The sequence below is a fragment of the Patagioenas fasciata genome, chromosome 12, assembly GCF_037038585.1.
Source record: "Patagioenas fasciata isolate bPatFas1 chromosome 12, bPatFas1.hap1, whole genome shotgun sequence".
NCBI classification, from domain to species: Eukaryota; Metazoa; Chordata; class Aves; order Columbiformes; family Columbidae; genus Patagioenas; species Patagioenas fasciata.
In genome coordinates this window covers 3,063,185-3,089,749 of record NC_092531.1, presented here as the reverse complement: position 1 = coordinate 3,089,749, position 26,565 = coordinate 3,063,185, and the positions used below count along the sequence as shown (strand labels likewise).

The window sequence follows — 26,565 nt, the reverse complement described above, 5'->3', positions numbered from 1 at the left end:
CACCACATGCACACAGTGGACATGCACATGATGTGTATGTTTGCAACTCATCTGTACAATGAAAACATGGAGTTTTGACCTAGTGTTTATAGAATCATAGAATCTCTTGTGTTGGGAATGGAACACAAGGACCATCAAATCCAACTCATGGGCTTAGGACCATGGCACATCCTTGGGGAGCCTGTTCAGTGTCGAGTACCCTCTGGATACAGAACCTTTTCCTAATGTCCAACCTCGACCTCCCCTGGCACATCTTTCTTCCATTCCCTTGGGTTCTGTCATTGGTCACCACAGAGAAGAGATCAGTACCTTCCCTTCCTTCTCCCATTGTGAGGAAGCTCTAGCCACCATGAGGTCTCCTTTTAGTCTTCTCTTCAGCTCTGATGCTCAGAAACCCCTTGGTTTGCTTTCTGAAGCAGAACGGAGAAGCCATGACCTCCAGGCAATGGGAAGGGGGATCCTGTCCCTCACACATGGCTCAGAGCTCTTCCTGGGACCATGGGATGTGGGTGTGCGAGGCCCAGGGAAGGACAACACTGGTACAACAACTTCCAGCTTCCCCATGGGGCTCCAAGGAGGCAGAGAGGCCCCAGTGCTATGAGGACAACATGGCTTCTCCTGGGCCTCAGTGGCAGAGATAACTGCCATGGCCAAGGGGACAGAGACCTGGGTTCTGTGGGTCCCTTCCAGCCTTGCCAGCGCCCTTTGCCATCTCCACCACAGGCTGTTCTACACGGTCCTACCCCTGCCCCTCTTTCCCTGCAGGCTGCAGACACCCATCTCGCTTCCCCACCTGCTCTCACCCCAGCATTTCTGCACCTTCACTGCTGTGTCTGCGCCCTCACTGGCTGCTCTTTGGAACACAAACCATGGGCTGATCCAGCTCCCTCTGGGTGACTTCTTGTACCACAGCACTGTCTTTACCGTGACTTTTCGTCCTCCTGATATCCAGTCCTTACTTTCCAAACTGCACTATGTGATATTTTTTTTCCCTCTCCTGCTTATTCCCACTTCAAAGGAATACTCAGCCACCTCAGAAACTGCCCTTCATGCAGGGAACCCAACTCGTTAGGCTTCTTGTGGTCTTTTACCTGACAGGAGAGAAGTCACCTCACCATGATCTCCTAAATCCCATGACTGCTGCTGGCCTTTCAGCTTCTCTGGCAGACATGACCATGTTCCTGCTGCTGTCCCATCATGTTCTCAGGTGGGATGGACATGACAACCCATCTCCAAGGCCTCTTCCTGGGTAGAGTCTGTGGGTACCTTGGCAGAGGTTCTTTCCCAGCCATGTCCCTGCTGCCTGGCTGTCACCTCCAGAGACAAAACTGACTCCACTGTCCCCTTCACAGCCACACGCTTCTGACTGGATTATGACTGTCTAAGACACAACTGACCTCATAATACCACACCCATCCATCCCCTTTCTTATGGACCAGGACCTGATCAAGACTGAACTGTGTTCTACACAGTCCTACACCTGCCCCTCTTTCCCTACAGGCTGTAGATACCCATCTCACTTCCTTGCCTTTCTTGAAGAGATCCCTTGTCTCACTAATCTTGTCTCACTGTCCTACCCAAGGCTGGGTGAACACTGTCCTGTTCAAGGCCTTGACCCATCTTTGCATCACCCTCAAAAGAGTTAAAATTGCATTCTACAGGAGGATGTGTCCAATCCCTTCTCAGGGACAGAAGAAGGCTGACCAGGCTCCCAATGCCTTTTCTTGCCTTTCTTGAACATGGCTTTGATTTCTGCCTTTTCCAAGGACCCCAGGACCTCCCTAATTACCCTGGTTCTTATGAGAGCACAATCCAGAATCCCAGGCAAGGGTGACAGAGCAGACTGGAGCCCTGGCAATGATCCTGTCCAAGGCAGCTGAGATCAATCTCACTGGGGCAGTGAGGTTTGTTTCTGGAGTCACACACCGAAATGTCAGGGTCTGTCTGGCATCCATGTCTGAGCCGGTCTCGTGGACTCCTTCTGCACCCAGGGGTGTTCAGAGACAGACTCTGTCTTTTTTACACACAGAGGCCGTGGTCTCAGTTTCTCTCTGGCCTCCTGTTGCCACTCCCAGAGTACAGGAGGCACCTCAGCCCTGTGGTGTGTCACCTGCTCTGCACTCATCTGAGATGTCCCGCGTCATGAGGAATGGACACGGGGATCACAGCTGGAGAATGCAGAACCCAGTGCTGCATTCAGGTGGTTTCCCATAGGATGTTTCTCCCAACATGAAGTGACCTCAAGACACTGTCTGTCCCACAGAACTCTCTTCATGGAACTCTCAGGAATACCTGATGTTGTTTGTGCTCACTTGGGTTCATCTCACCTCACATGTGCGTGCAAACATCTCATCTGTACAATGCAAACATGGATTTCTGATCTGCTCATTCAGTGTCCCTCCGTGGACGGAAGAGCAACTTTTGTGAGCTGGGGAGAGAGGCCAGGGCTGAAAATGGAGGTTGTGAGGGGCCAATCCATGATGATGCCCTGGGACAGCTTCCAAGGGGTATCCAGTGCACAGGGGCACAGCGCAGCCCCTGCTCTGCTGGTCCTGCAGGTCTCTGGCAGGAGGCCTGGCTGTGAGAGCACACTGCTGTGTGCCAGCCCTGCAAACACACACTGTTTATCTAACCCTATCTATACACAGGTGTTTCAATCTGTGGCCACTTTTGCGGGCATGTTCTTGAGGTAAGGCTTGGAAGAAGACCTAAACGTTCAGGCCCTGCCCTGAGGAGATCACCTTTTTACCTGGAAAGGCTGTTGTGAGGCCACCTCTGTGACAGCAGTGTCCATTGCCTGTCCCTGCCTGCGCTCACAGCACTGACACACAGCAGGACGGGGACCAAGCTGGCAGAGTACTCAGGCCTTGCACCAACACAAGGGATGAGAAGGAGAGTGTGGGAGTGGAACCAAAACAGCTCTGGAAGAACAAGCGCTGGTGCTCCCTGGCAGGGCTGCCAGGCTGGACTCTTTTCCCCTCCACCCACGCATGCAGGATCCATCCCTGGAGCTCTAAAAGAGCTTTGCAGCAAGGATACAGTGAAAAACAAAACACTACAGGAACCTTTATTTTTTTTAGAGGGAAGGAAAACATGGCTCCTCATTTACAGAAACAGTGATAGTTATAAAAGAAAAGCAGACAGTGGATTAGGAAGGGGATGAAGACATTGTGACAATAAAAACAAAACAAAACAAACAAACAAACAAACAAACAAAAAAACAAACCAGAAATTCCAGATGACAGGTTGGACCTGTAATAAGTTTCATTAAATCTCCTATGCAGAAGCAGATGGGCAGGTTATTGCTTCAGAAAACCCGAAGATATGAGTTTCCACAGGACATCCTTGAGGTCCTGGTTCGTCATGCTGTAGATGAGGGGGTTCACTGCTGGAGGCACCACTGAGTACAGAACAGACACCACCAGGTCCAGGGACAGGGAGGAGATGGCAGGGGGCTTCAGGTAGGCAAACATGGCAGTGGTCAAAAACAAGGAGACCACGGCCAGGTGAGGGAGGCAGGTGGAAAAGGCTTTGTGCCGTCCCTGCTCAGAGGGGATCCTCAGCACGACCCTGAAGATCTGCACATAGGACAGCACGATAAACACGAAACACATAAAAGATAAACAGGCACTGATCACCATAAGCCAAACTTCCTGAGGTAGAAGTGTGAGCATGACAGCTTGAGGATCTGGGGGATTTCACAGAAGAACTGGCCCAGGGCATTGCCCTTGCACAGGGGCAGTGAAAATGTATTGGCCGTGTGCAGCAGAGCATTGAGAAATCCAGCAGCCCAGGCAGCTGCTGCCATGTGGACACAAGCTCTGCTGCCCAGGAGGGTCCCGTAGTGCAGGGGTTTGCAGATGGCAATGTAGCGGTCGTAGGACATGATGGTGAGCAGAGAATACTCTGTACCAAACAAGAAACAAAAAAAGAAGACCTGTGCAGCACATCCTGCATAGGAAATGACCTTGGTATCCCACAGAGAGTTGGCCATGGATTTGGGGACAGTGATGGAGATGGCGCCCAGGTCAAGGAGGGAGAGGTTGAGGAGGAAGAAGTAGATGGGGTTGTGGAGGTGCTGATCCCAGGCTATGGTGGTGATGATGAGGCCGTTGCCCAGGAGGGCAGCCAGGTAGATGCCCAGGAAGAGCCAGAAGTGCAAGAGCTGCAGCTCCCGTGTGTCTGTGAATGCCAGGAGGAGGAACTGGGTGATGGAGCTGCTGTTGGACATTTGCTGCCTGTGGGCATGAGGACCTGTGCAAGGAGGAAAGGACAGTGACAAGTTAGGGGAGACTTCTCTGAGGAAAATGAACAGACTGTTTCTCATGGAAAACCCCCTCCCTGATGAAGAGATGTTTCCGTTCATTCTCTCTTTCTTCCAAGTGAGAAAAACAGTTCATCACAGTTTAAAATGCAGCTTGGGAAAGCAGTTTCCATGAACACAGATCTGGGACAATATCCACTGAATAGGTGTCAGGACAAAAACTGACCCACACTCCCACCCCAACCCCAGAGAGCAAGAGCTCCAGGAACAGGTGGAGAAACAGGGAAGAACACTGCAGTGCTCCTGAGAAATAAAGCAAGGACAGAAAGGCAGACGGGCATGCTGTGGAACCTTCTCCTTACCCGACTGTGCTGCTGCCACTCACGAAATGACACTGTAGAGCAAGTACTTTTAGCACCTTTTTTGTGTACCACGTTCCAGGAACCCTTCACCTGGAGGTCCAGCTGCTGAGGTGGAGACTCGTGACCTGGACCCCATTTCTTCGGGTCAGAGGCTCTGATGGAGAGGAGAGGAGACCAGGGGTTTGCACTGGGAAATGTGTCTGCACTGCAGGGGATGTGAGAGAGGTTCCTAAATCCTGTCCCCAGCATTTCTGGTAGCAGTTAACTCTTCCTGCCCATGTCTGTGCTGCCTGCAGCTGTGCCTCTGTCCCTGGATCTGCTCCCTGTCAGTGTCACAGACCCCATCCCACTCGCTGTGTGCTCAGCTCTGTCCTGCTCACACCTCCTGGCACTGCCCAGGGGCAGCTCTGTGTGTGCAGGGGCTCAGGAGCAGCTCAGACAAGTCCTAACGAGAACTGGGGTCTCAGTGTCTTCTCCAAAGAGAGAAATAAATCCCCATCTCCCACTGCACACCAGACAACCAAGAGTGGAAATCTGAAAGCACAGACTCCTTCCCTTGCAGCTGTTCCTGTCTTGATGTTGTTGTTCAGAAGGACCCTCTGCCATGTCTGTGGAGTTGATCTGGAGCTCTGAGCAGCCCTGACCCACACAGCACCCTTCAACCCCACAAGCTCCCTGCCTGCCCTGCCGGGGGTCGCTCCTTCCACCCAAAGCTGCTGCCATGGGATCTCCCCGGGCAGGCTGAGCGCTGACCCTGGCAGGCAGCAGAGTCCCTGCCCCGGCACAGCCCTGGGGTGCAGGGACCCTGCTCTGCAGGACAGCGTTGGGCACCCCTGGGGGCTCACCCGGCTTCACAGCTGTTCAAAATTGAGGTGCAAGATCCCCGTCCTTACAGATCCCACAAGCTGTGCCTGTGCCAGTTTTAGCAGATGCCTCCAGGAGCTACAGCTGCATTACCCTGCACCCAGAGACTTACCATGGCAAGGGCTGCAAAGGTTTCTCCTCCAGTGAGCTCTCAGTCATCCTCCCAATCCTGACCACCTTTAATCTCTTTCTGCCTTGCTCGTCTCCCTGAGATCCCCAGGCAGAGCCCTCAGCCCTGCTGCGCTGTGCAGAGGAGCTGCTCCTGGGCAGAGCTGTCTCTCTGCAGCGCTGCCGCTTGCCAGGAGCTCCCTGTGTCCCAGGAGCCCAGCCCAGCTCAGCAGCACAGGATCAGTCCAAGGCGCTTTATTGACCCCTCTAGTGTGTTTGGTGCTGAGTCCATGGACCTCAGACCCTGAGGTGGAGTTGATGCAACTTCTCAAGAAGTCAAACTCAGATTCAAACTCCAATGTTTCTTGTAATGCTAATGGGTCCCACTGAGGGGCACAACTGAGAAACCATCCCCAGGGTCTGGTTAGAGCAGAAAAATGGAGGCAGAGATGACAGCTCAGGAAAAGCAAAGTAAAGGTCTCTCTGATGCTGAGTAAACCTGGATGTGTTTCATTAAGCAACGGGCCAAGCCTTGACCCCCAGCCCTGGGGAGTCAGATCCTGTCCCTCCCACGTTGCCCAGGGCCCTTCCTGGACAGTGTGATGTGGGGCTGTGCAAGGCCAAGGACAGGACTACGGTCCCACAGCTCCCAGGTTCCTGGCTGGGGACAAGGAGGCCATGAGGCCCCTGTGCTGGAAGGACAAGGTGTCTCCTCACAGGGATCAGTGGTGGAGACGACAGCCATAGCCAAGGGGAGAAGGAGCTCATGTCTGGTGGGGCCTTCAGCCTCTTTACATCCCTTGATCATCTCCAGGACAGCCTGTCCTGTGCTGTGGCATCCCCTGCACCTCTTTCCCTGCAGGCTGGAGACATCCCCCGTGCTGCCCCACCTTGCTCTTGTCTGAGCATCTTCCTTCCTTTGCTGAGATCTCTGCATCCTCCCCAGCTGTTCCTTGAAGCACAAAGCCTTGGCCTGATGCAGACTCGCTCTGCTGACCTGCTCCACCACAGCACTGCCCTTCCAGTCACATTCCTTTCTGCTCATGTCCAGCCTGGACCTCCCCAGCTGCAATTTGGGTCATTATTTCTTTCTCACGCTCTTTCCCACTATGAAGAAAACCTCCACCACCTCTGAAACCACCCTTCAAGCACTCTCAGGCTACTCCTGCACTGCTGCAGCCTCCCCAGCGCTGCTGGGCCAAAGCAGCCCAGGTCCCTCAGCATCCCACACCATGTGCACAAGGTGCTGAACCTGCCTTGGCAGAGCCCTGCACTCTCCAGTTCCTCCCTGCTTCTCCAAACTGGGAAGCCGCACACTGGCACACCCCCGTGTGTGTGGGGTCACACCAGTGCTGAACCGAATGGGATGAGAACTCCAGGTGTCTGGGTCCCCACGCTCCTCCTCATGCAGCCCCGTGTGCAGCTGCCTTGTTCATGGTGAGCGTGCACCACGGGCTGGTGTGGGGACCTTGGAGTGCCCAGGCCCTTCTCCTCAGGGTCACTGCTCAGCGTGTCAGGTCCTGCCATGTCCTGATGTATGGGTTTGTTCTCCTGACCCTGGATAGAACTGGTCACTTCCTCTTATCAAACCTGAACCTGAGTGAACACCAGATTTTCTCAAAGTTGCTGCTCTCCCTGGACTGAAGCTCCATTTACTCAGCTATTGATGTTTTCATGCAGACAGTTTAACCTGGTTAGGGTGTCTCTCCCAAGACAACAGGATAAGGAGCTGCAGGGCACTACAAACACCATCTCCTGGAGAAAGTGTGGGCTATTGGGGGTCTGGTACTTATAATACCAGAGGTCTGGATTAAAAGGGGTAGTTTTTCTTCATGTGGAAAAGCAGCAGGAATGTGTGGAGCTCTGCCTGGGGACAGACAATGTCAGCTGAAGGTTGAGGAGTCAGCAAGAGAGGGCAGAACAACATGGGCAATGTTGTGGTGACTGGACATCAGCTACAGACTCACTGATCAGGCAGAGGAATTAGATGAGGCCTCCTTCAGACAAATGAAAGAAACCTCATGTTTCCAGGGTGGTGTCCTCGTGGCAGACCTGAGATATCCCAATATCTGCAAGGAACCAGCCATCCAGGAGGGGCTGGAGCTCCTTGACAACATCTTACTGCCACGGGTGACTGAGAAGTCAGTGGGGTGAGGTGCCCTGTGGGACTTCACACTTACAAACCACAAAGAGTTGGTCAGGATGGAACAGTCAGGGATGGGAAAGTGGAGCTGAGGCTCCTGGGAGGTGATCACAAGGCCAAGAACAGGATTTCAGGAGAGCAAGCTTTGGCCTGCTGAGGGACCTGCTTGGGTCCTATGGGATATGACCCTGGTGTCTGCAGTGCTTTTCTCGCACATTTCCTCCCTCCTCTCTCCCACCTGCTGTTGTGCAGCGTTTTTGACCCTTTCTCAAATACAATATCCCAGAGGTGCTGCCAGCATCACTGAGTGGCTCAGATTTGGCAAGGAGTGGGTCCATCTTGGAGCAGCTGAAATCGGCTCTGTTTGACATCGGTCAAACTCCTGTTGTCTTCTCAGAGAGGTGACAACTGTAGCACACCCACACTCACCCCAGTTCCAAGACTTTGCCATGTAAACCCAATATAGGGTGACTATGTTTTGGGTGTTATAATCTACTTGATCATGGAGAAGAAATGGAAAAGATCTTTTGTTGGCAACTCAAGGAAGTCACCAGTCAATGAGCAACTTCCTATGGGGAACTGTAATTACCCTGACAGTCACTGGCCAGGCAAAGGTGCAGATGCCAACAGTCCAGAGGATCTTGGGCCAAATGCTTAACAGAGCTGACTGGTGGGCAACAAGATTGATGTTCATCAGATCTGGAACGGGGAAAGAAGGAAGAGCTGGTGAGGGATCTGAACATCAGTGTCCACCTTGGCTGTTGTGATCAGGATACAGTGGGGTCCCAGGCACCAGAGGGGAGGGAGGAAGGCCAGCAGCAGAGCACAGGCTGGTGGGCTCCAGAGGAGAAGACTTTGACATACTGGGGTACAGCGGGTGAGGTGGTGACATGGAAGTAAATCTGAAGGGTGAAGGAGTTCAGGAAATATGGCAGGCCTTACAGGACAGCCTGCTCCAAGCACAAGAATGATCTCTCCAAGTACCCATGAAAGGAAGCATTTATCTCGTGAGGCTCCTTGTCTGAACTGATGGAGCTCCAGGGCAGAAAGGCAGCACACAGGAGGTGGAAGCAGGGGAAACTGCAAAGGAGGAATTTAGAAACGTTGTCCATGGATGCGGGGATGATGCCAAAGCTGCCCTGGACTTGATACCTGCAGGGGAGCCTGAGGGCAAGATGACACAGCTTCCTTACAGTAAAAGAATAGATTGTTGATGCCGGATGTTCTGGAAATGAGGGCACTTGGAGGTGGATGGAAATATAAGAAATATGGCTTTATTACTATTTATTATGGAAATGCTCTCTGCTTGCTATTCCTGAAATCTCCCTAATCACTCGCACCAGACTTGAAACCTTTGGGAAAATGATGCACAGAGCCTTGGCTTGTAAGCGCATTTTGGATGTTAATGAGCCCTCTGCTGCCATGATCCTGAACTGCAGATACTGAAACAATGAACAAACGTCTGACGAAGTGAAAGGCAGAAGCAAAGCACAAGTTTCTGAGGGTGTTGGGACCCCATGAAGGACCATCACTGACACAAGCAGTCCCTGTCCCTGGAGGCTGGTGAAGGAAGAGCCTGGAGACAATGGTCAGAGGTGGTAAAGGCGATGTGGAGGTGGCTCTGGTGCCATGTCAGCCCTTGATGTTTGTTCTTCATCAGAATGGCCAAGTCCTGACCCCCAGGGCCTGACAAAGGAGACCCTTTCAGTCAAATGTTTCTCAGGCTCTGCCTTGGGTCACTGGGAGGGTATTTGTGTTTTGGGGATCGTTTTGGTGCCAAGTGCTGTTGCTTTAACCACAAGGTTCTGGTTTTCTGAGGATTTGGCAATGCCTGTCAGGTCCTTAAAACCCACCGATCTTCTTTCATAGACCTGGCAATGGCCACCAATCACCTGAGCTGTCCCAGTCCCAAACTCTCTTGAATCCTCAATTTGGATCCATGCCCCAGTACTGAAATGCACACGTTCCTCCTGCTGCTGCCCTAAAATAGAAAAGAAAATCAATCTATTCCACATTAGCATGATCGGACCATGGTCTTTAGGTCTTCTTCTTTAACACATTTACTGCTACACATACACCACTCTCTTCCTGCACTGCCATGTGTCTCACAAAGCTTGCACTCTTGTCCTCCAGTAATGGGCCAACACTGCAGGATGCTGGTGCTTCCTCTGGGTTCATGGATGTTTCCTGAGGACCATCCAAGTGTGGGCAGTGTAAGAGAGGAGCAGAGCAGGGTCAGTTCATGGGCCATGACTGAGCACAGCCACCCCAGCAGCAGCCATTCCCCATCTCCCAGGCACAGCCAAGCCCACAGCATGCAAATGGCACTGCCATATATCATTAGTCCAAAAAAGTCTGCCTTCTTTCCAAAATCAACAACAATCTTTCTACCATTCCCCTTCGACCCCCAGATATCAGGTGCATTCGACTTGTGGCTCAGACATGGTTGTAAGGATTTGCTGAAGTCATCAGCCATCACCCTTTTCTACCCCACATCCCCTGACCCTCTCCCACACCACACATGGCCGGTCACTGCTGCTCAGGGCCTCGCGCTCTACAGAGGAGGCCTTGAGCTTCTTGGCTCTTCCTGGTGCTTGTTATAATCTTCCTCACTCCCTCCAGATCTCACGGTGAGATTTCTTGTTCATGACAGGGCCTTTGTAACCAACTCTTATGAAATGGTTGTCCTTCTGTGATCATCTGTGCAGAAGAAGTGATCACAGAAAAGCACCAAATATGTCAAATCTGATGCCGAGTGAAATGCAATAAAACCTTGTTGAGCCAGCCCCGTAGTTGTGTCTTTCCAGCAAGGAGTTTCTCCTGAGAAAGGGATCCAACCTCTGCCACTCTCTGCAGAGGCACATGAGCAGCGTCCATGCACCTGGGGACACAAAGGGTGAGTTTTGCAAGATCACCCTCTATCTGGACCATTTAGAAATATACCTGTGGATGGGGTATCAAGCCTTATAGTACAGCAGAGACTGGAGTTCTGAGCTCCCTTCAACTCCCTGTGTGACAGTCTGTAAAATTAATTAAACCCAGTGAAATGTTGGTTTTGATTCTCTTCACAGCCTGAAGCACCACATGGCTCAGGAGACAATCCAGGATACCCAACCAGCACTCACATGCTCTGCACTCAAAGTTCAGGTGTTCCCGGCAATCTCGGCAGACATGTCACGCTGATATCTGGGTTCAAGGAGCTGGTCAAGAGCCTCGTCTGCGTTTCTGTAACGGTGGCTTTGCTGCCTGGCTGATGTGCAGACTCTGTACATGGATGCTGACACCTCTTGAACAACCTGCTCTGAAAGGATGAACAAGGTGGTGTTTTCTTTCTGGAAGGGAATTAGGACAGCAAACAAGAAGAAGCTGGGTTGGAGGAAATGAAAAAGGATACAAAGGTTGTGATCAGGGCTGTTTACAGTTACTGGTAAAGCAGCCCTGCGCCTCATGCGAATTATTTCTGTGATCAGAGGGAACCTGAGAGCTTTTTCCAAATCAAAAACATGAAGGGGAAGGAAGGACAGTGTCATTCAGTCTCCAAGGCACCTCAAGAGGTGTCTTGACCAATCTCCCCCTCAAAGCAGAGTCAGACCAGATTAGTGAGGGGTCTATACAAACACATCGTGGTAACTTTCTGAGTTAGAGTGGATGCGCACTGCCGGGAAAGAGCTTCCAGTGCTTGACTGTCCTCAGGATTGGAAAGTTTCTCCCATTATCTACTGTCCTTCTAAGCCAAACCATCCAGATTGCCTTTTACCCATCTACTTGCACACTGACACAGACCATAATGTCCTACCTTGGACACAAGAATATTGTGGGGGATGATGCTGAATGCCTTGCTGACTTCCAGGTAACAGACCATCAATGTTCTCCCCACATCCACAACCCTGTCCTTTCCTCACAGAAAGCAAAGAGGATGGACAGACACAACCTGCCCTGGGTAAATCCTATCACCTTCTCTTCCAGACACCCAGAAATGGGGTCCCAGTGGACATGTTCTGGGGCACAGCCCTTAGTTCCCCTGCTCACCCATTGGCCATTTTGAAAAGTGCACACACTGTGTGGCAGCTGACAGTGGTCAGGGAGTCCCCCCAGTCTCCATGAGCTTTCCAAGATGGTGGAGAGTGGCCTCCCTGTGACATCGTCCTGCTGTCTCAGCTCCTGGGATGCTGCCCCTGCTATTCCATAGACTGGAAAGGATTGTGTTAGTTCCAGTGACCCCTGACTTGATCCCCATCCACTGCTGGTTGTTCTGCTTCCAGTCACAGAGGCCTGAGAGACCTTGCTGGTGAAGAGGGAGGACAAGAGGACACAGAGATTCTCACGTCTTTCTCTTGTGAAGTTCATCAGTCGCCACACAGTGTCTTTGTTTGTCCTTTAACTGTTCCTGCAGTAGTAACAGCTCATTATGGGGCCCTTGAATTGCCTTAGATGTCTAGACTGAATTTTGATCTGGACTGTCGCTGTGCTTGGAGGCTGCTGTCCTTGCAGACCAGATGAACTCACTTCTGCCACCCTGCCTGGCAGTTCATTCCATCCGTGTCACAGCTCTGTCTGCAGCACTGACAGCTCCAGCTCCCCCAGTCAGGTCCCTGGCTGAGGTCATTGCCTCACACCTGGGCTGAACCACCCCAGCTGTGGCACCAGCCCAGCTCTGACCTGCCACAAGAAACCTGGTACCAAGTGTCCAAGAGCCCATGTGTGCAAAGGCTTTGATTCAGAGCAAAATGATGTATTAAAAAAAAAAAATAAATGACATATTCAAAAGATTGCTGAATGTCTTTCTAGCCCTAGGACTACAAAAACAGAATAAAATCCCTAAACTCATTCAGCTGAAGATATTCCTCTGCCAAGCTTCGAGAATTTAGATCCTTTGCTGTAATCTTCCTGGTGTCTTGTCTAATGATGGGAAAATAAAAGATGCTTCTCATGCCCAAATTATTTTCTAATATGAAAGAACTACTGCAGGACAGAACTGTGTCTGTAGAGGTGAGAGAAGAAACATCCCTGATTATTTCAGCCTGTTTCATGGGCCACTCCCCTGGATATCCAGGAACACCACGAGGGAGCCCAGAGGGGACAGAGAAAGGGACATCCTGGGCTGCTCCTGTGCTGCTGAGCTGGGCTGGGCTCCTGGGACAGAGGGAGCTCCTGGCAAGCGGCAGCGCTGCAGAGAGACAGCTCTGCCCAGGAGCAGCTCCTCTGCACAGCGCAGCAGGGCTGACGGCTCTGCCTGCAACAGGAGATGAGAAAGACAGAGTGAGGGAAAATGTAGTCTGTGTGGGAGTTTTGCTGTGAGTTCACAAGGAGAGAAATCTTCACACACATTAAGTCTGTGGCTGCACATCATTGCATCTGCAAATCATGGTGGGATTTCCTGACGCTGGTACGAGAAACAAGATAGGTAAGTAAAACTATCAGAAACTTTCTTCTATAGCTAAGGAGGACATGCAGCAGAGCAGGGAATTCATCCATAAACCATCAGAAGCAGCTGCGTCCTGCTGAGGATGAGTCCAGGTGTGTGAAGCTGTTTCTGCACCCAGGGGTGCCCAGGGCTGTCCTGCAGAGCAGGGTCCCTGCCAAGGAGATCTCTACATGTCTGTGTAGAGAAGCTGTGGGTGGAAGGAGTGACCCCTATCAGGACAGGAAAGGTGCTTCTGCTGTGGAGAGGGTGCTGCATGGGTCAGAGCTGCTCACAGATCCAGATTACCCCCAGCATTTTTCCAAGGGGATGCCTCAAGGACAAATTGGGAAAGAGCTTGAGAAAGAAATAATGGCATAAAGTGCAGCTGGGGATGTCCAGGCTGGACATGAGCAGAAAGGAATTTGACTGGAAGGGCAGTGCTGTGGTGGAGCAGGTCAGCGGAGGGAGTCTGCATCAGCCCAAGGCTTTGTGCTTCAAGGAACAGCTGGGGAGGATGCAGAGATCTCAGCAAAGGAAGGAAGATGCTCAGACAAGAGCAAGGTGGGACAGCAGGGGGGATGTCTGCAGCCTGCAGGGAAAGAGGTGCAGGGGATGCCACAGCACAGGACAGGCTGTGGTGGAGATGATCAAGGGACGTAAAGAGGCTGAAAGCTCCCACCAGACATGAGCTCCTTCTCCCCTTGGCTATGGATTACCAGACAGATAAGGAGCTTTCCTCAGCCTGTCTTTTCACTTTCCTCTCCCACGGGATGGGGGGTGCAGGAAAGGATAAAATGAAAATGAGCTCTCATGCTTAAACAAGTCACAGACCCCTGAACTGCAACTCTGAGTGATCAGTACATCTACCAGAAGGCTCATAACATCCCTTCACCACCCCTCTGCCTGTGCACAGCACCTGCATCACCTTTGCTGGACCCCTCAGCCTAGTCTGACGTGTCCTGTTTTCCAGCCTGCAAACAGGAAGATGCCCCCAGGCAGTGCCCTGTGAACAGTCAGGATCTGTAGGGCCAGGGAGAGGGCACAGAGGGTGGGATGGGGTCTGTGAGCACTGAGAGGGAAGAGACATGGACAGGGAAACACCTCCCAGAGGGAGAATCTCCAGGCAGCAGGGAAATGATCAGAAATGGGAGGAAACTAAACCCGGAATTTTTATGGGAGGGAGAACAGACAAAAGTCCCTGTGATCGCCTGCAGTGCAGATCCCTCCTGTGAGCAGCCCCCTGGCCTCCTGTCCCACCCAGCAAAGCCTCTGCCCTCAGGGCCGGGGGCTCCAAGGCATGAAGCAGCTCCTGTGCAGCCAGAGCTCCAGTTCCTCTGCAGAGCACAGGGGCTGAGAGCAGCTGCCCGGCAATGTTGGTGTCTGGGAGGTGGCTGCACAGCTGGGGAAGGGTGACGCTGTCTGAGTGCCCGGCTGCCTCTGCCCTGGCCTCTCTCACACCCACCCTCACCGCATTGTCCTTCTTGCTCCCCTGCTCTGGGTCACTGCTGTTGGGATCTTGTTCTTGCTGTCAGGCTCTCTGGGGATGGCAGTTTCAGCTGCAGAGTCACAGCCTGATCTTGTGGGTCCTTTCCTGCAGGTGTGTCCATGGGAACACGTGTCCAGCTTTGCTCTGACCTGTGGGGTGTGGGCAATGCAGTCTGTGGGGCTATGGAATGAGCTGAGTCTCCCTGAATCAAATTCCCTCATTAGAACTCTTGTGTGTCTCGTTGAGGTTTTCTTCCCAGCTGTGAGCTTCCCTCCAGGATGGAAACCTGTCCTATAGCATCTGTGTGTTATCTGAAAGCCCCTCGGAGAAGTGCAGAGATGCTGCAACCAAGAAAATGCTTTTTAGGAAAGGATGAGACTTGTTTTGGTTCCATCGGACAAAGCTGAACCCCAGGACTGTCCCTTGCCCCCCGTTCCCATGCCCTGCACTGCAAAACAGGGCTGACTCCTCGACAACCAGCGGGCACAGGCCCTGCTCCTCACGGCACCTCCAGCCAGCACCACCCAGGGCTCAGACACCGAGCTGGAGGAAGGTCTGGGAAAGGACAAGGGAGTGTGGAGCAGGGGAGGGTGTGTGAGAAATGGCTTTCACTTTGCTCAGAGAAATCTCCCCTAACTTGTCACTGCCTTTTCTTCTTTGGTCAGTGTCTTACGTCCAGAGGCTGCAGATGTCCAATAGCAGCTCCATCACCCAGTTCCTCCTCCTGCCGTTCGCAGACACACGGGAGCTGCAGCTCTTGCACTTCTGGCTCTTCCTGGGCATCTACCTGGCTGCCCTCCTGGGCAACGGCCTCATCATCACCACCATAGCCTGGGACCAGCACCTCCACACCCCCATGTACTTCTTTCTGCTCAGCCTCGCCCTCCTGGACCTTGGCTTCATCTCCACCACTGTCCCCAAGTCCATGGCCATTTCCCTCTGCGACACCAGGATCATCTCCTACACAGGATGTGCTGCACAGGTCTTTTTTTTCTTTTTCTATGCTACAGCAGAATGTTCTCTTCTCACCATCATGTCCTATGACCGCTATGTTGCCATCTGCAAACCCCTGCACTATGGGACCCTCCTGGGCAGCAGAGCTTGTGTCCACATGGCAGCAGCTGCCTGGGCCACTGGGTTTCTCAATGCTCTGCTGCACACGGCCAATACGTTTTCACTGCCCCTGTGCAAGGGCAATGTCCTGGACCAGTTCTTCTGTGAAATCCCGCAGATCCTCAAGCTCTCCTACTCGAACTCCTACCTCAGGGAACTTGAACTTCTTGTGGTTGGTGTCTCTTATGCATTTGGCTGTTTTGTGTTATTCGTGGTGTCCTATGTGCAGATCTTCAGGGCCATGCTGAGGATCCCCTCTGAGCAGGGACGCCACAAAGCCTTTTCCACCTGCCTCCCTCACCTGGCCGTGGTCTCCCTGTTTGTCAGCACTGGCATGTTTGCCTACCTGAAGCCCCCCTCTGTCTCCTCCTCATCCCTGGATCTGGTGGTGTCTTTTCTGTACTCAGTGTTAACTCCAGCAGTGAACCCCCTCATCTACAGCATGAGGAACCAGGAGCTCAAGGATGCCCTGTGCAAACTCATATATAAGTGTTTTCTGGAGCAATAAACTGCCCATCTGCTTCTGCATAGGAGTTTTAAAGTAACTTATTACAGGCTCAGCCTGTCATCTGCATTTTCTGTTTTGGTTTGTTGGTTTTGTATTGTTATAATGTTTTCATCCCCTTTCCAATTCTCTGTCTGCTTTGCTTTTATAACCACCGGCTGTATAAATGAGGAGCCATGCTCTCCTTTTGTTTAAAGAAAATAAAGTTTTTTATAGTGACTTGTTTTCCACTGTATCCCTCCTGCAAGGCTATTTTGGAGCTTCAGGGACAGTTCCTGTGTGCATAGGTAGAAGGGAAAACAGTCCAGCATGGCAGCACTGCCACAGAGCACCAGTGCTTGGTCTTCCAGAGCTGTTCTGGTTCCACTCCCACACTCTCCTTCTCATCCCTTGTGTTGGTGCAAGGCCTGAGTGCTCTGGCAGCTTGGTCCCCGTCCTGCTGTGTGTCAGTGCTGTGAGCGCAGGCAGGGACAGGCAATGGGCACTGCTGTGACAGAGCTGGCCTCACAACAGCCTTTCCAGATAGAAAGGTGATCTCCTCGGGGCAGGGCCTGAAGGTTTAGGTCTTCTTAGAAACCTTCTCTCAAGAACATGCCCACAAAAGTGGCCACAGATGCACACCCCAGGGCACAGCTGAACAGTGTGTGCGTGCAGGGCTGGCACACAGCAGTGTCCTCTCACAGCCAGGCCTCCTGCCAGAGACCTGCAGGACCAGCAGAGCAGGGACTGGGCTGTGCCCCTGTGCACTGGACAACCAGGGCAATCGTCATGGGCTGGCCCCTCACAACCACCATTTCCAGCACTGGCCTCTCACCCCAGCTCAGAGTTCTTTGTCCCTCCATGGAATTACGCTGAATGAATTGGTCAGAGGTCCATGTTTGCATTGTACAGATGAGAAGTGAGCATGCACATCATGTACGTGAGGCAATATGAACCCAAGTCAGTACAAACACCATCAGCTATTCCTTGTGGTTCTATGAAGGCCTGTGAGACAGAGTTCATTGACGTCACATCATGTTGGGACTAATATCTCATAGGAAACCACCAGAATGCAACACTGGGATGTGCTTCCTTGAGCCAATGTCCATTCCTGATGATGAGGGACATCAAAGATAAATGTAGAACATGGGGACACACCATAGGGCTGAGATGCCTCCCATCCTTTGGGTATAGGAACAGGAGCGCAGATTGATGCTGTGACTCCTGCCTCTGCGTCTAAAAGGGAAAGTGTCTGTCCCTGAATATCTCAATGTGTTTTAAGAATCCATGAGGCCAGCTCAGATGTGGACACCTGACAGAACCCTGATATTTCTGTCTGTGACTCCAGGGACACACCCCATTGGCACAGTGAGATTCCTCTCAACTCCCTTGGACAGGCTCATTGCAAGTGTCCCTGTTTGCTATATCACCTTTGCCATCTTCATCCCATGCTGTTCCACACAGTCCTACACCTGCCCCTCTTTCTCTCTGGGAAATTCTGGATTATGGTCTCAAAAGTGCCAGAGTAATCAGAGAGGATCAGAGGTTCCCTCAGAAGGGCAGAGGTCAAACCCATCTTCAGGAATGGCAGGAAGGAGAACTGGGAGAATGACAGGCTGGTCAGCCTGCGTCTGTCGCTGGGAGGGTGATGAGTCACATTCTCCTGCAGCCATGTCCAGGCAGTTGTAGGACAAGGAAGGGATTGCTGAACCCAAATGGGCAGGGGAAAGAAAGGCACGTTGTGTACATGGAGTTTTGCAAAGCCCCAGACATGGTCTCCTGCGGTGGCCTTAGAGCAGATTGGTGAGATCTGGGATGCAGATGTGGATGTTGTGATGGGTGGGAAGTTGGCTGGATGACCAAGCCCAAATATCATCAGTGGTACAAAGTCCTGTGTTTAGCCAGTTTCTAGCAGCATCCCTCAGTGATGAGTACTGGGGCCAACACTGTTGAACGGCTTTATTCTGCCCCTTCATTGTATAGTGGAACACATTTTCAGCTCCTTTTTGGATGATGCAAAGCTGAGCAGAGGCCTAGAACAACCTCACCTGTCTGACCCTGCCTTGAGCAGGAGAGTGAAACAAGATGATGTTCAGGGCTCTCTTCAAACCTGAGTTATTCTATGAGTCAATGAATCTTTACCTTGGAGAGGTGTTTGAAGACAGAATATGTAGTCCTTACCAGTTAAAAGAAAAAATCCTGCCTGCAATTGCTAAACTAAAATATGTAAATCCTCTCCGTTGTGGTCGGTCTGCCCTGCTACCAAAGATAAAAGTGACTTTTAAAACACCAAAACAGAACCTGCAAAGAATTCTGTCCTTGCAGCGCAGACACTCTGGAGCCTGCACAGTTGGTTGAGTCTTGTTTTAATATCTGTCTCAAGACTGTTACATGAAGTGTCCTTTAGCTGAACTTTGCTCCTTATACACTCATATGCATCCCTAGGATAGGAGACCGGGGTCAGCCCGGGACCCTTTCTCAACAAGCTTGCATGGTGATAAAATGATTATGTAACCAATATGCCAATGTGTAAACACTTGGCTCTTTAGGACTGCAGTGAGGGTCTGAATGTAGGGATAAGATTTTGGATATAATAGATGTTCCTTCTCTACCTGTTGTGCTGGTTTTATTCCAGCATCCAGACTTGCACAGCTCTGGAATAAACAATATCTGATCTCTGGGTGTGGGATTGGCTTTGGCCTTCAGTTAGTGAATTTGCAATTAGCAACCAGGAAGAAGGTAAAAAATCAAAAAATAAAAGAGGCAGGAGAGGACATAGAAAGGATGTCAACATTTCACATTCCCTTAAATAATACTTCTCCACTCAGGTTTTTAGTAGAAAAAAAATTTGATAAATTTGATAAAACAAGCATGCTTTATCTAGTCAGGTACTGGCTCATAAGGAGGCTGATGGATGGGTGTGGGATTACGAGGTCACTTGTGTCTCAGAAACTCATAATTGAGTTCAAAGACTTTGGCTGTGAAGGGGACAATGAGGTCAGTTCTGTCTCTGGAGGTGGCAGGCCAGAAACAGGAATAGAGCTGGGAAGGTATCTCTGCCTAAGCACCCACAGGCCCTAGCCAGGAAGAGGCCTTGGAGATGGGTTGTCATGTCCATTCCACCTAAGAACATTATGGGACAGCAGCAGGGACATGGTCATGTCTGTCAGAGAAGCTGAAAGGCCAGCAGCAGCCATGGGGTTCAGAAGATCATGGTGAGGTTACTTCTTTCCTGTCAGGCAAAAGACCACAAGAAATGCTGGGGTGAGAGCAGGTGGGGAAGGGAGATGGGTGTCTGCAGCCGGCAGGGAAAGAGGGGCAGGGGTAGGACCGTGTAGAACAGCCTGTGGTGGAGATGGCAAAAGGGCGCTGGTGAGGCTGGAAGGGACCCACAGAACCCAGGTCTCTGTCCCCTTGGCCATGGCAGCTGTCTCTGCCATTGAGGCCCAGGAGAAGACATGTTGTCCTCATGGCACTGGGGCCTCAGTGCCTCCTTGCAGCCCCATGGGGAAGTTGAACTTGTTGTTCCAGTGTTGTCCTTCCCTGGGCCTTGCACACCCACATCCCACGGTTCCAGGAAGAGCCCTGAGCCGTGTGTGAGGGACAGGATCCCCCTTCCCAGTGCCTGGAGGTCATGGTTTCTCCTTTCTTCTTCAGAAAGCAAACCAAGTGGTTTCTCAGCAATCAGCTGAAGACTGAAATGAGACCTCATGGTGGCTACAGTTTCCTCACAATGGGAGAAGGAAGGGAAGGTACTGATCTCTTCTCTGTGGTGACCAAGGACAGAACTCAAAGGAAAGGAAGAAAGATGTGCCAGGGGAGGGTCAGTGGGACATGAGGAAAAGGTTCTTCCCCCAGAGGTGCTGGACACTGAACAGGCTCCCAGGGAGGTGTCACGGTCCCAACCTGACAGTCTTCAAAAAGAGACTGGACAATGTCCTCAGACACATGGGGTGAACTGTGTGGTGTCCTGTACAGGGACAGGAGTTGGATTTGATGATCCTTGTGGGTCCCTTCCAACTCAGGACATTCTGTGATTCTATGAAATACTAGATCAAATATCCATGTTTTCATTGTACAGATGCGATGTAACCATACACACCATGTGCATGTCCACTGTGTGCATGTGGTGAGATGAACCCAAGGGAGCACAAATGCTGTCAGCTATTCCTTGGGGTGCCATAAAGGTCAGTGGGACAGAGATGGTGCTCAGGGGTCTCTTCCAACCTGCCTTATTGTAGGAGTCCATGAATCTTTTCCTTGGAGAGCTCTTTCATGTCAGAATAGACAGAGGAAGAAGGATACAAAGAGTCAGAAGCAGAGATATAAAACACCCCAGTGTAAATACAGCAACTCCTCTGAGGAACGTTTCTCCACTCAAACCCTTGATAGGAAATCTATTGGATACATTTGATGAAAGCAGCTCAGTTTGATCTGCTCACACACTGGACCACAAGGAGGGTGATGGCTGGGTACGATGCCATGTGGTCACTTGTGTCTCAGGAATTCATGTCCAGTAGGAAGCCAATGGCTGTGGAGGGCACTGTGAGGTCACTTCTGCCCTGCAGGGGATAGGCCAAGAGCAGGAACATGGCTGGGAAAGGACTGTGAGGTCACCCATACCAGATGAGAATCAGGCCCAATCAGCATGGCTTTGTGAAAGGCAGGTCCTGCTTGACCACCCTGATCTCCTTCTATGACAAGGTGACCGGCTGAGCAGATGAGGGAAAGTCTGTTGTGGGGAGTGAATCCGCCACACAGGCTGTGGGTGTTGTGTCCTTAGACTGCAGTAAAGCCTTTGACGCCGTATCCCACAGCATCTCCTGGAGAAGCTGCAGCTCATGGCCTGGATGGGTGTTCTCTGCCGTGGATACAGAACTGGCTGGAGGGCCGGGCCCAAACAGCTGTGGTGAACGGAGCCAAATCCAGTTGGTGGCCGGTAATGAGTGGTGTCCCCAGGGCTCACTGTCAGGGCCAGTTCTGTTATATCTCTTTATTAGTGATCTGGAGAAGGGGATCGAGTGCACCCTCAGTAAGTTTGCATATGACACTAAATTGAGTGGGAGTGTTGATCTGCTGGAGGGTGGGAAGGCTCTGCAGAGGGATCTGGAGCTGCTGGTTCATTAGGCTGAGGACAGTTGTTTGAGGTTTAACATGGCCATGTGCCAGTTCCTGTACTGGGGTCATAACAACTCCCTGCAACACTACAGACTTGGAGAAGCGTGGCTCAAAAGTTGCCTGGCAGAAAAAGACCAGGGGGTGTTGATTGACACTGACTGAACATGAGCCACTGTGTGGCCAGGTGGCCAGAAAGGCCAATGACCTCCTGGTGTGCATCAAGAATAGTGTAGTAAGCAGAACCAGGGCAGCGATCATCGCCTTGTACTCGACGATGGTGCAGCCACAACTCGAATACTCAGTTCAGTTTTGGGCCCCTCACTATAGGGAAGATCTCGGGCTGTTGGACTGAGTGCAGAAAAGGGGGACAAGGCTGTTGAAGGTCTGGAGCACAAGTCTTCTGAGGAGCAGCTGAGGGATCTGAGGGTTTTTAGCCTGGAGAAAAGGAGACTGAGGGGAGACCTTTTCGCCCTCTACAACTATCTGAAAAGAGGTTGTAGCATGGAGGATGTTGGTCTCTCCTGAGTAGCAAGTGACAGGATGAGAGGAAATTGCCTCAGCTTGTGCCAGAGAAGTTTCAGAATTTATATTACTAAACATTTCCTCACGGAAAAGTTTGTGAATCAGTGGAACAGGCTACCCGGTGCAGTGGTTGAGTCACCATTCTTTGTTCCTTTGCACAGCATCTAGGAGGATCTGCTCCATCATCTTCCCAGGCACAAATAAGAGGCTGACAGGTCAGTAGTTTTCAGGATCCTCCATTCTACAGCAGAGAAACACTGCCACACAACGCAGCTTGGAACGTGGAGACTGGACATGAGGAGGAAGAAATGTCACCCAAAGGGTAGTGCTGTGGCACAAGAAATCATCCAGAAGGAGCATGAGATCAGTCCATGTCCTTCTGTTTCAAGGAACAGAGCATGAGAGTGCAGACACATCAGTCAACGTATGGAAATACCAGGGTGAGAGCAAGCGGAGGAAGCGAGATGGGTGTCTACAGCCTGCAGGGAAACAGAAGCAGCTGTGGGACAGTGTAGGACAACCTGTGGTGGAGATGGCAAAGGGCACTGGCAAGGCTGGATGTCACCAAGAGAACCCAAGTCTTTGTCCCCTTGGCTATGGCCATCGCCTCTGCCACCAAGGCCTCTGAGGAGACATGTTGTCCTCAGGCATTGGGGCACCTCATGGCCTCCTTGCACACCCCCAGGAAGGCTGGGAACTGTCACACCATTGTCCTTCACTCAGCATCACACAGCCCACATCCCCCTGCCCCAGGAAGAGCCCTGAGCAATGTGTGAGGGACAGGATCTGCCTTCCCAGGGGCTGGGGGTCAGGCCTTGGCCTCTCTGCTTCACCCAACAAAACCAGGCTTTTCTCAGCACCTCAGCTGCCTGCACATTTCCCTTTGTTTTTCTGCCACCATGGCCTCCAATTCTCTGCTCTAACGAGTCCCTGGGGAGGCTCTGCTGGTACTTGCCCTCAGTGGAACTCATTAATACTTCAAGGTACTTAGTACTTTTTTCTTCTGACTTTGTCTCTTTGTGTAATTTCCTTTTAGCCTTGTACAGTTAATTAAAGCGTTTTCCTAGTCTAGTTACAGAGAATGATTTCAAAAGCCTTCTAATAAAATTATTTTTCTTTTCTAGTAAAGTGTATAGTTTATTATTTTTCAGTGTGGAGAAGAGGTGATTGCAGCATTGATGCTGATCTAGGGTCTCTCCTATGTTCTAGAGTCTTCTCCTGCAGCCTCACCTGGAGCACTGTTTGCAGGGCTGGGTGCCACAGTATTAAAAAGATATTACGTGCTAGAGAATGTCCAGAAGAGGCTATGAACTTATTGCAGGGTTTGAAGGGGAAGCTGTATGAGAAGTGGCTGAAGTCACTTCTTTTTTTCAGCCTGGAGAAAACTGAGAGTTGAGCTCATCATGGTCTACAGCTTCCTCACAAGGGGAGGAGGAAGGGCAGGCTTTGAACTCTTGTCTTTAGTGACCAGTGACAGGACCCGAGGGAATGGCAGAGGGTGATCTGGGAGAGGTTTAGGTTGGACACGAGGAAAAGGTTCTTCACCCAGAGGTGCTGCACACTGAACAGGCTCCCAGGGAGGTGTCACGGCCCCAACCTGACGTTGTTCAAGAAGAGACTGGACAACATCCTCAGACACACGGGGTGACCTGTGGGGTGTCCTGTGCAGGGACAGGAGTTGGACTCGATGAGGGTTGTCAGCAGAATTGCTACTTAGACCTTCCGAAAGGCAGACTTTGATCTGTTCAGAAGGCTGGTTGGCAGAGTCCCTTGGGAGGCAGTCCAGAAAGACAACGGAGTCCAGGAAGGCTGTTCTCTCTTCAGGAAGGTGATCTCAGAGGTGCAGGAGCGGCTGTGCCCTTGTGCCAAAAGGCGAGCTCTCAGGGAGGAAGTTCTGGCCCGGCTGAAGAGAGCTGTGGCTGGAACTTGGGAATAAAAGGAGAATGTATAACTTTTGGAAGAACTGGCAGGAGACTCAAGGGGACTACAGGGATGCTTTAGCTGGGCCCAAAGAGTTGTGTTGAATGAAGTCAAATCCAGTTGGTGACCGATTATGAGTGGTGTCCTCAGGGCTCAGTATTGGGGTCAGTTGTGTTTAATCTCTTTATCAATGGTCTGGATGAGAGGATCAAGTGAATCCTCACTAAGTTTGCAAATGACACAAAATTGGGTGGGAGTGTTGATCTGCTGGACGGTAGGAAGGCTCTGCAGAGGGATCCGACTGGCTGGAGGGTTGGGCTGAGGCCACTTGTATGAGGTTCAACAAGGCCAAGTGCCGCATCCTGCACTTGGGTCAGAACAACCACAGGCAACGCTACAGTCTCAGGGAGAGTGATTGGAAAGCTGCCTGGCAGGGAGGGACCTGGGGTGTTGATTGACAGCAGCTGAACATTAGCCAGTGTGTGCCCAGGTGGCCACCAGCCTCCTGGCTTCTTTCAGCAATAGTGTTGCCAGCAGGACTAGAGGAGTGATCATTCCCTCGTACTCGGCACTGGTGAGGTCGCACCTTAAATGACAAGGAAGACATCGACGTGCAGGAGAGAGATCAGAGGAGGGTGACAACACTGGTAGAGGGACTGGAGCACAAGTGTGATGGGGAGCAGTTGAGGGACCTTGGGGGATTGAGTCTGGAGAAAAGAAGGCTGAGGAGAGACCTTATCACTCTCTACAGCTATCTGAAAGGAGGTTGGAGCATGGAGGGTCTCTTCTGCCAAGTACCAAGTGACAGGACAAGAGGAAATGGCCTCAGGACGTTCAGATTGGATAGTGGGAAACATTTATTCACCGAGAGGTTTGGAAGCAATGGAACAGACTGCTCAGAGAGGTGGTGGAGTCACCATCCCTGTAGGTGTCTAAAAGACAGATATATGAGGTTCTTAGGAACACGGTTTAATGCCAGATTTAGGTTATGGTTGGACTCGATGATCTTAAGGGTCTCTTCCAACCACAATTATTCTCTGATTCTATGATAAGTCATTTTGGATATTTTCTTTCTCAGAGGACCATGCAACCTCCCTGAGAGCCAGGACTTTTCTGAGATGTTGGAGAGATGTCTCACGGTCACACCAGCCAGTTCCACCAGCACCTGTCTGTCCCTTCCCGCACCAAAAGTTTTCTCTATATTTCAACCTTCCAGGCGAGTTTCTGGGACACAGCAAATGCTGTCCAGGTCCTCTGGGCCTGTTCAGAAGAGAGCAGCAGGCCAACATGTTGATGGGCTCTCTGTGCACCTCAAACCTTTCCTGACCATTTTTCTCAATGCCTCACTTGTACTCAACCTTTCTGGTCCTTAAGCTGTGGATGAAGGGATTGAGCAGGGATGTGGGGATGGTGTAGAAAAAAAACCTGTGTCAAACTGTCTTGTGAAGGCTGTTCTGGGCATCCCACAGTCAAGGATGAGAGTGCTGTAGAAAACAGTGGCACTGGTGAGGTTAGAGGAGCTGGTGGAGAAGACCTTGTGCCTGTCTACACTGGGATAGAGAGCAGTGATGCACTCATGCGATGCCCATGTGAACAGGGAGGGGACAAATGGCTTTAAAATGCAAACAGTACATGTGAGAGTTGCAGGAAATAATCCTAACATGTCTGTGAGCAGAGATGGTGCCGCTGTCAGTAACAAAACTGGGCAGCAGCTGGGTCTGGGTGGTGGAGCTGTATCGGGTCTCCAGGGAGGTCACACTGACCTTGGTTCAAGGAAGCACATCCCAGTGCTGCATTCAGGTGGTTTCTTGGTGAAGTCAGCTTCAACATGAAGTGACCTTGATACACCACCCCACAGGCCTCCATGGCCCCCACACAAATAGCTGATGGCATTTGTGCTCATTTGGGTTCATTTCTCCCCACACAGGATGTGGATGCTCACATGTCCCCTCAGTGCACACCTGGACTTCCGACCTAGTCATCTGGATCCTTCCATGGAGGGAAGAACAAGCTCTCTGAGCTGTGGTGAGAGGACAGTGATCAAAATGGTGGCTGCAAGAGGCAACAGTCCCAAGCTGGCACCTGGCAGCATGACAGACTGTTTGCATGTCTCTCTTGCATACACGCTGTGTCCTGCTCTTCACCTGGGACATCCCATCTGCCACAAAGCCTTTGCCCAAGGAGAGCACACCTGCCCCTGTCCCCATGCTCCCCACAGCCCCGAGCTGGGGGTTTTGCTCTGTAGATCAAGTGGGCTGTGGTGCCCGGGCTGTGGTGACTCTGCGGGGCCATACTGGTCAGGCTGGGAGGCAGCCCCCGCTGATGGTGGTCACTGCCACTAACAACCTCCCACACAAACTCTTGGGTGGCCATGGAGGGTGCTCAGAGGGACCCTGCCTTATTCACCATCTGTGTGGTTGCTGGCCACCAACAAGCAACACCTGAACAACCAGCCTGAAGTCCCTCAAAAGCCACACTGGGACCCTGATCCCGTCACACTGAGTTCACAGAGAAAAAAGCAAAGCAACGAGCATCTTCAGAGTCTCTTCCTTAGCCATGTTCTTTAAAACAGCTCTGGAAGAAGATCTAAACCTTCAGGCACTGTACTAAGGAGATGCCCTTGCTGATGGAGATGCTGTTCTGAGGCCAGCTCTGTGACACAAGTGCCCACTGCCTGTCATGGTCACAGCACTGACACACAGCAGGACGGTGACCAAGCCTTGGGAGCGCTCAGGCCTTGCACCAACACAAGGGCTGAGAAGGAGAGTGTGGGAGTG

General features: G+C 51.5%; 1 protein-coding gene and 1 pseudogene across 1 annotated transcript; one reads left to right on the top strand and one right to left on the bottom strand.

Annotated features, from left to right (window-relative positions):
- Nucleotides 1–3,299: 3,299 nt before the first annotated feature.
- LOC136106089 (olfactory receptor 14J1-like) lies at nucleotides 3,300–4,327 on the bottom strand (annotated as a pseudogene).
- Nucleotides 4,328–15,664: 11,337 nt separating this feature from the next.
- On the top strand, nucleotides 15,665–22,036 carry LOC139828989 (olfactory receptor 14J1-like). Its single transcript, XM_071814141.1, has 2 exons — nucleotides 15,665–16,215; nucleotides 22,030–22,036. Exons 1-2 carry the CDS (start codon nucleotides 15,665–15,667, stop codon nucleotides 22,034–22,036), a joined length of 558 nt encoding a protein of 185 aa, XP_071670242.1.
- The last annotated feature ends 4,529 nt before the right edge of the window (nucleotides 22,037–26,565 follow it).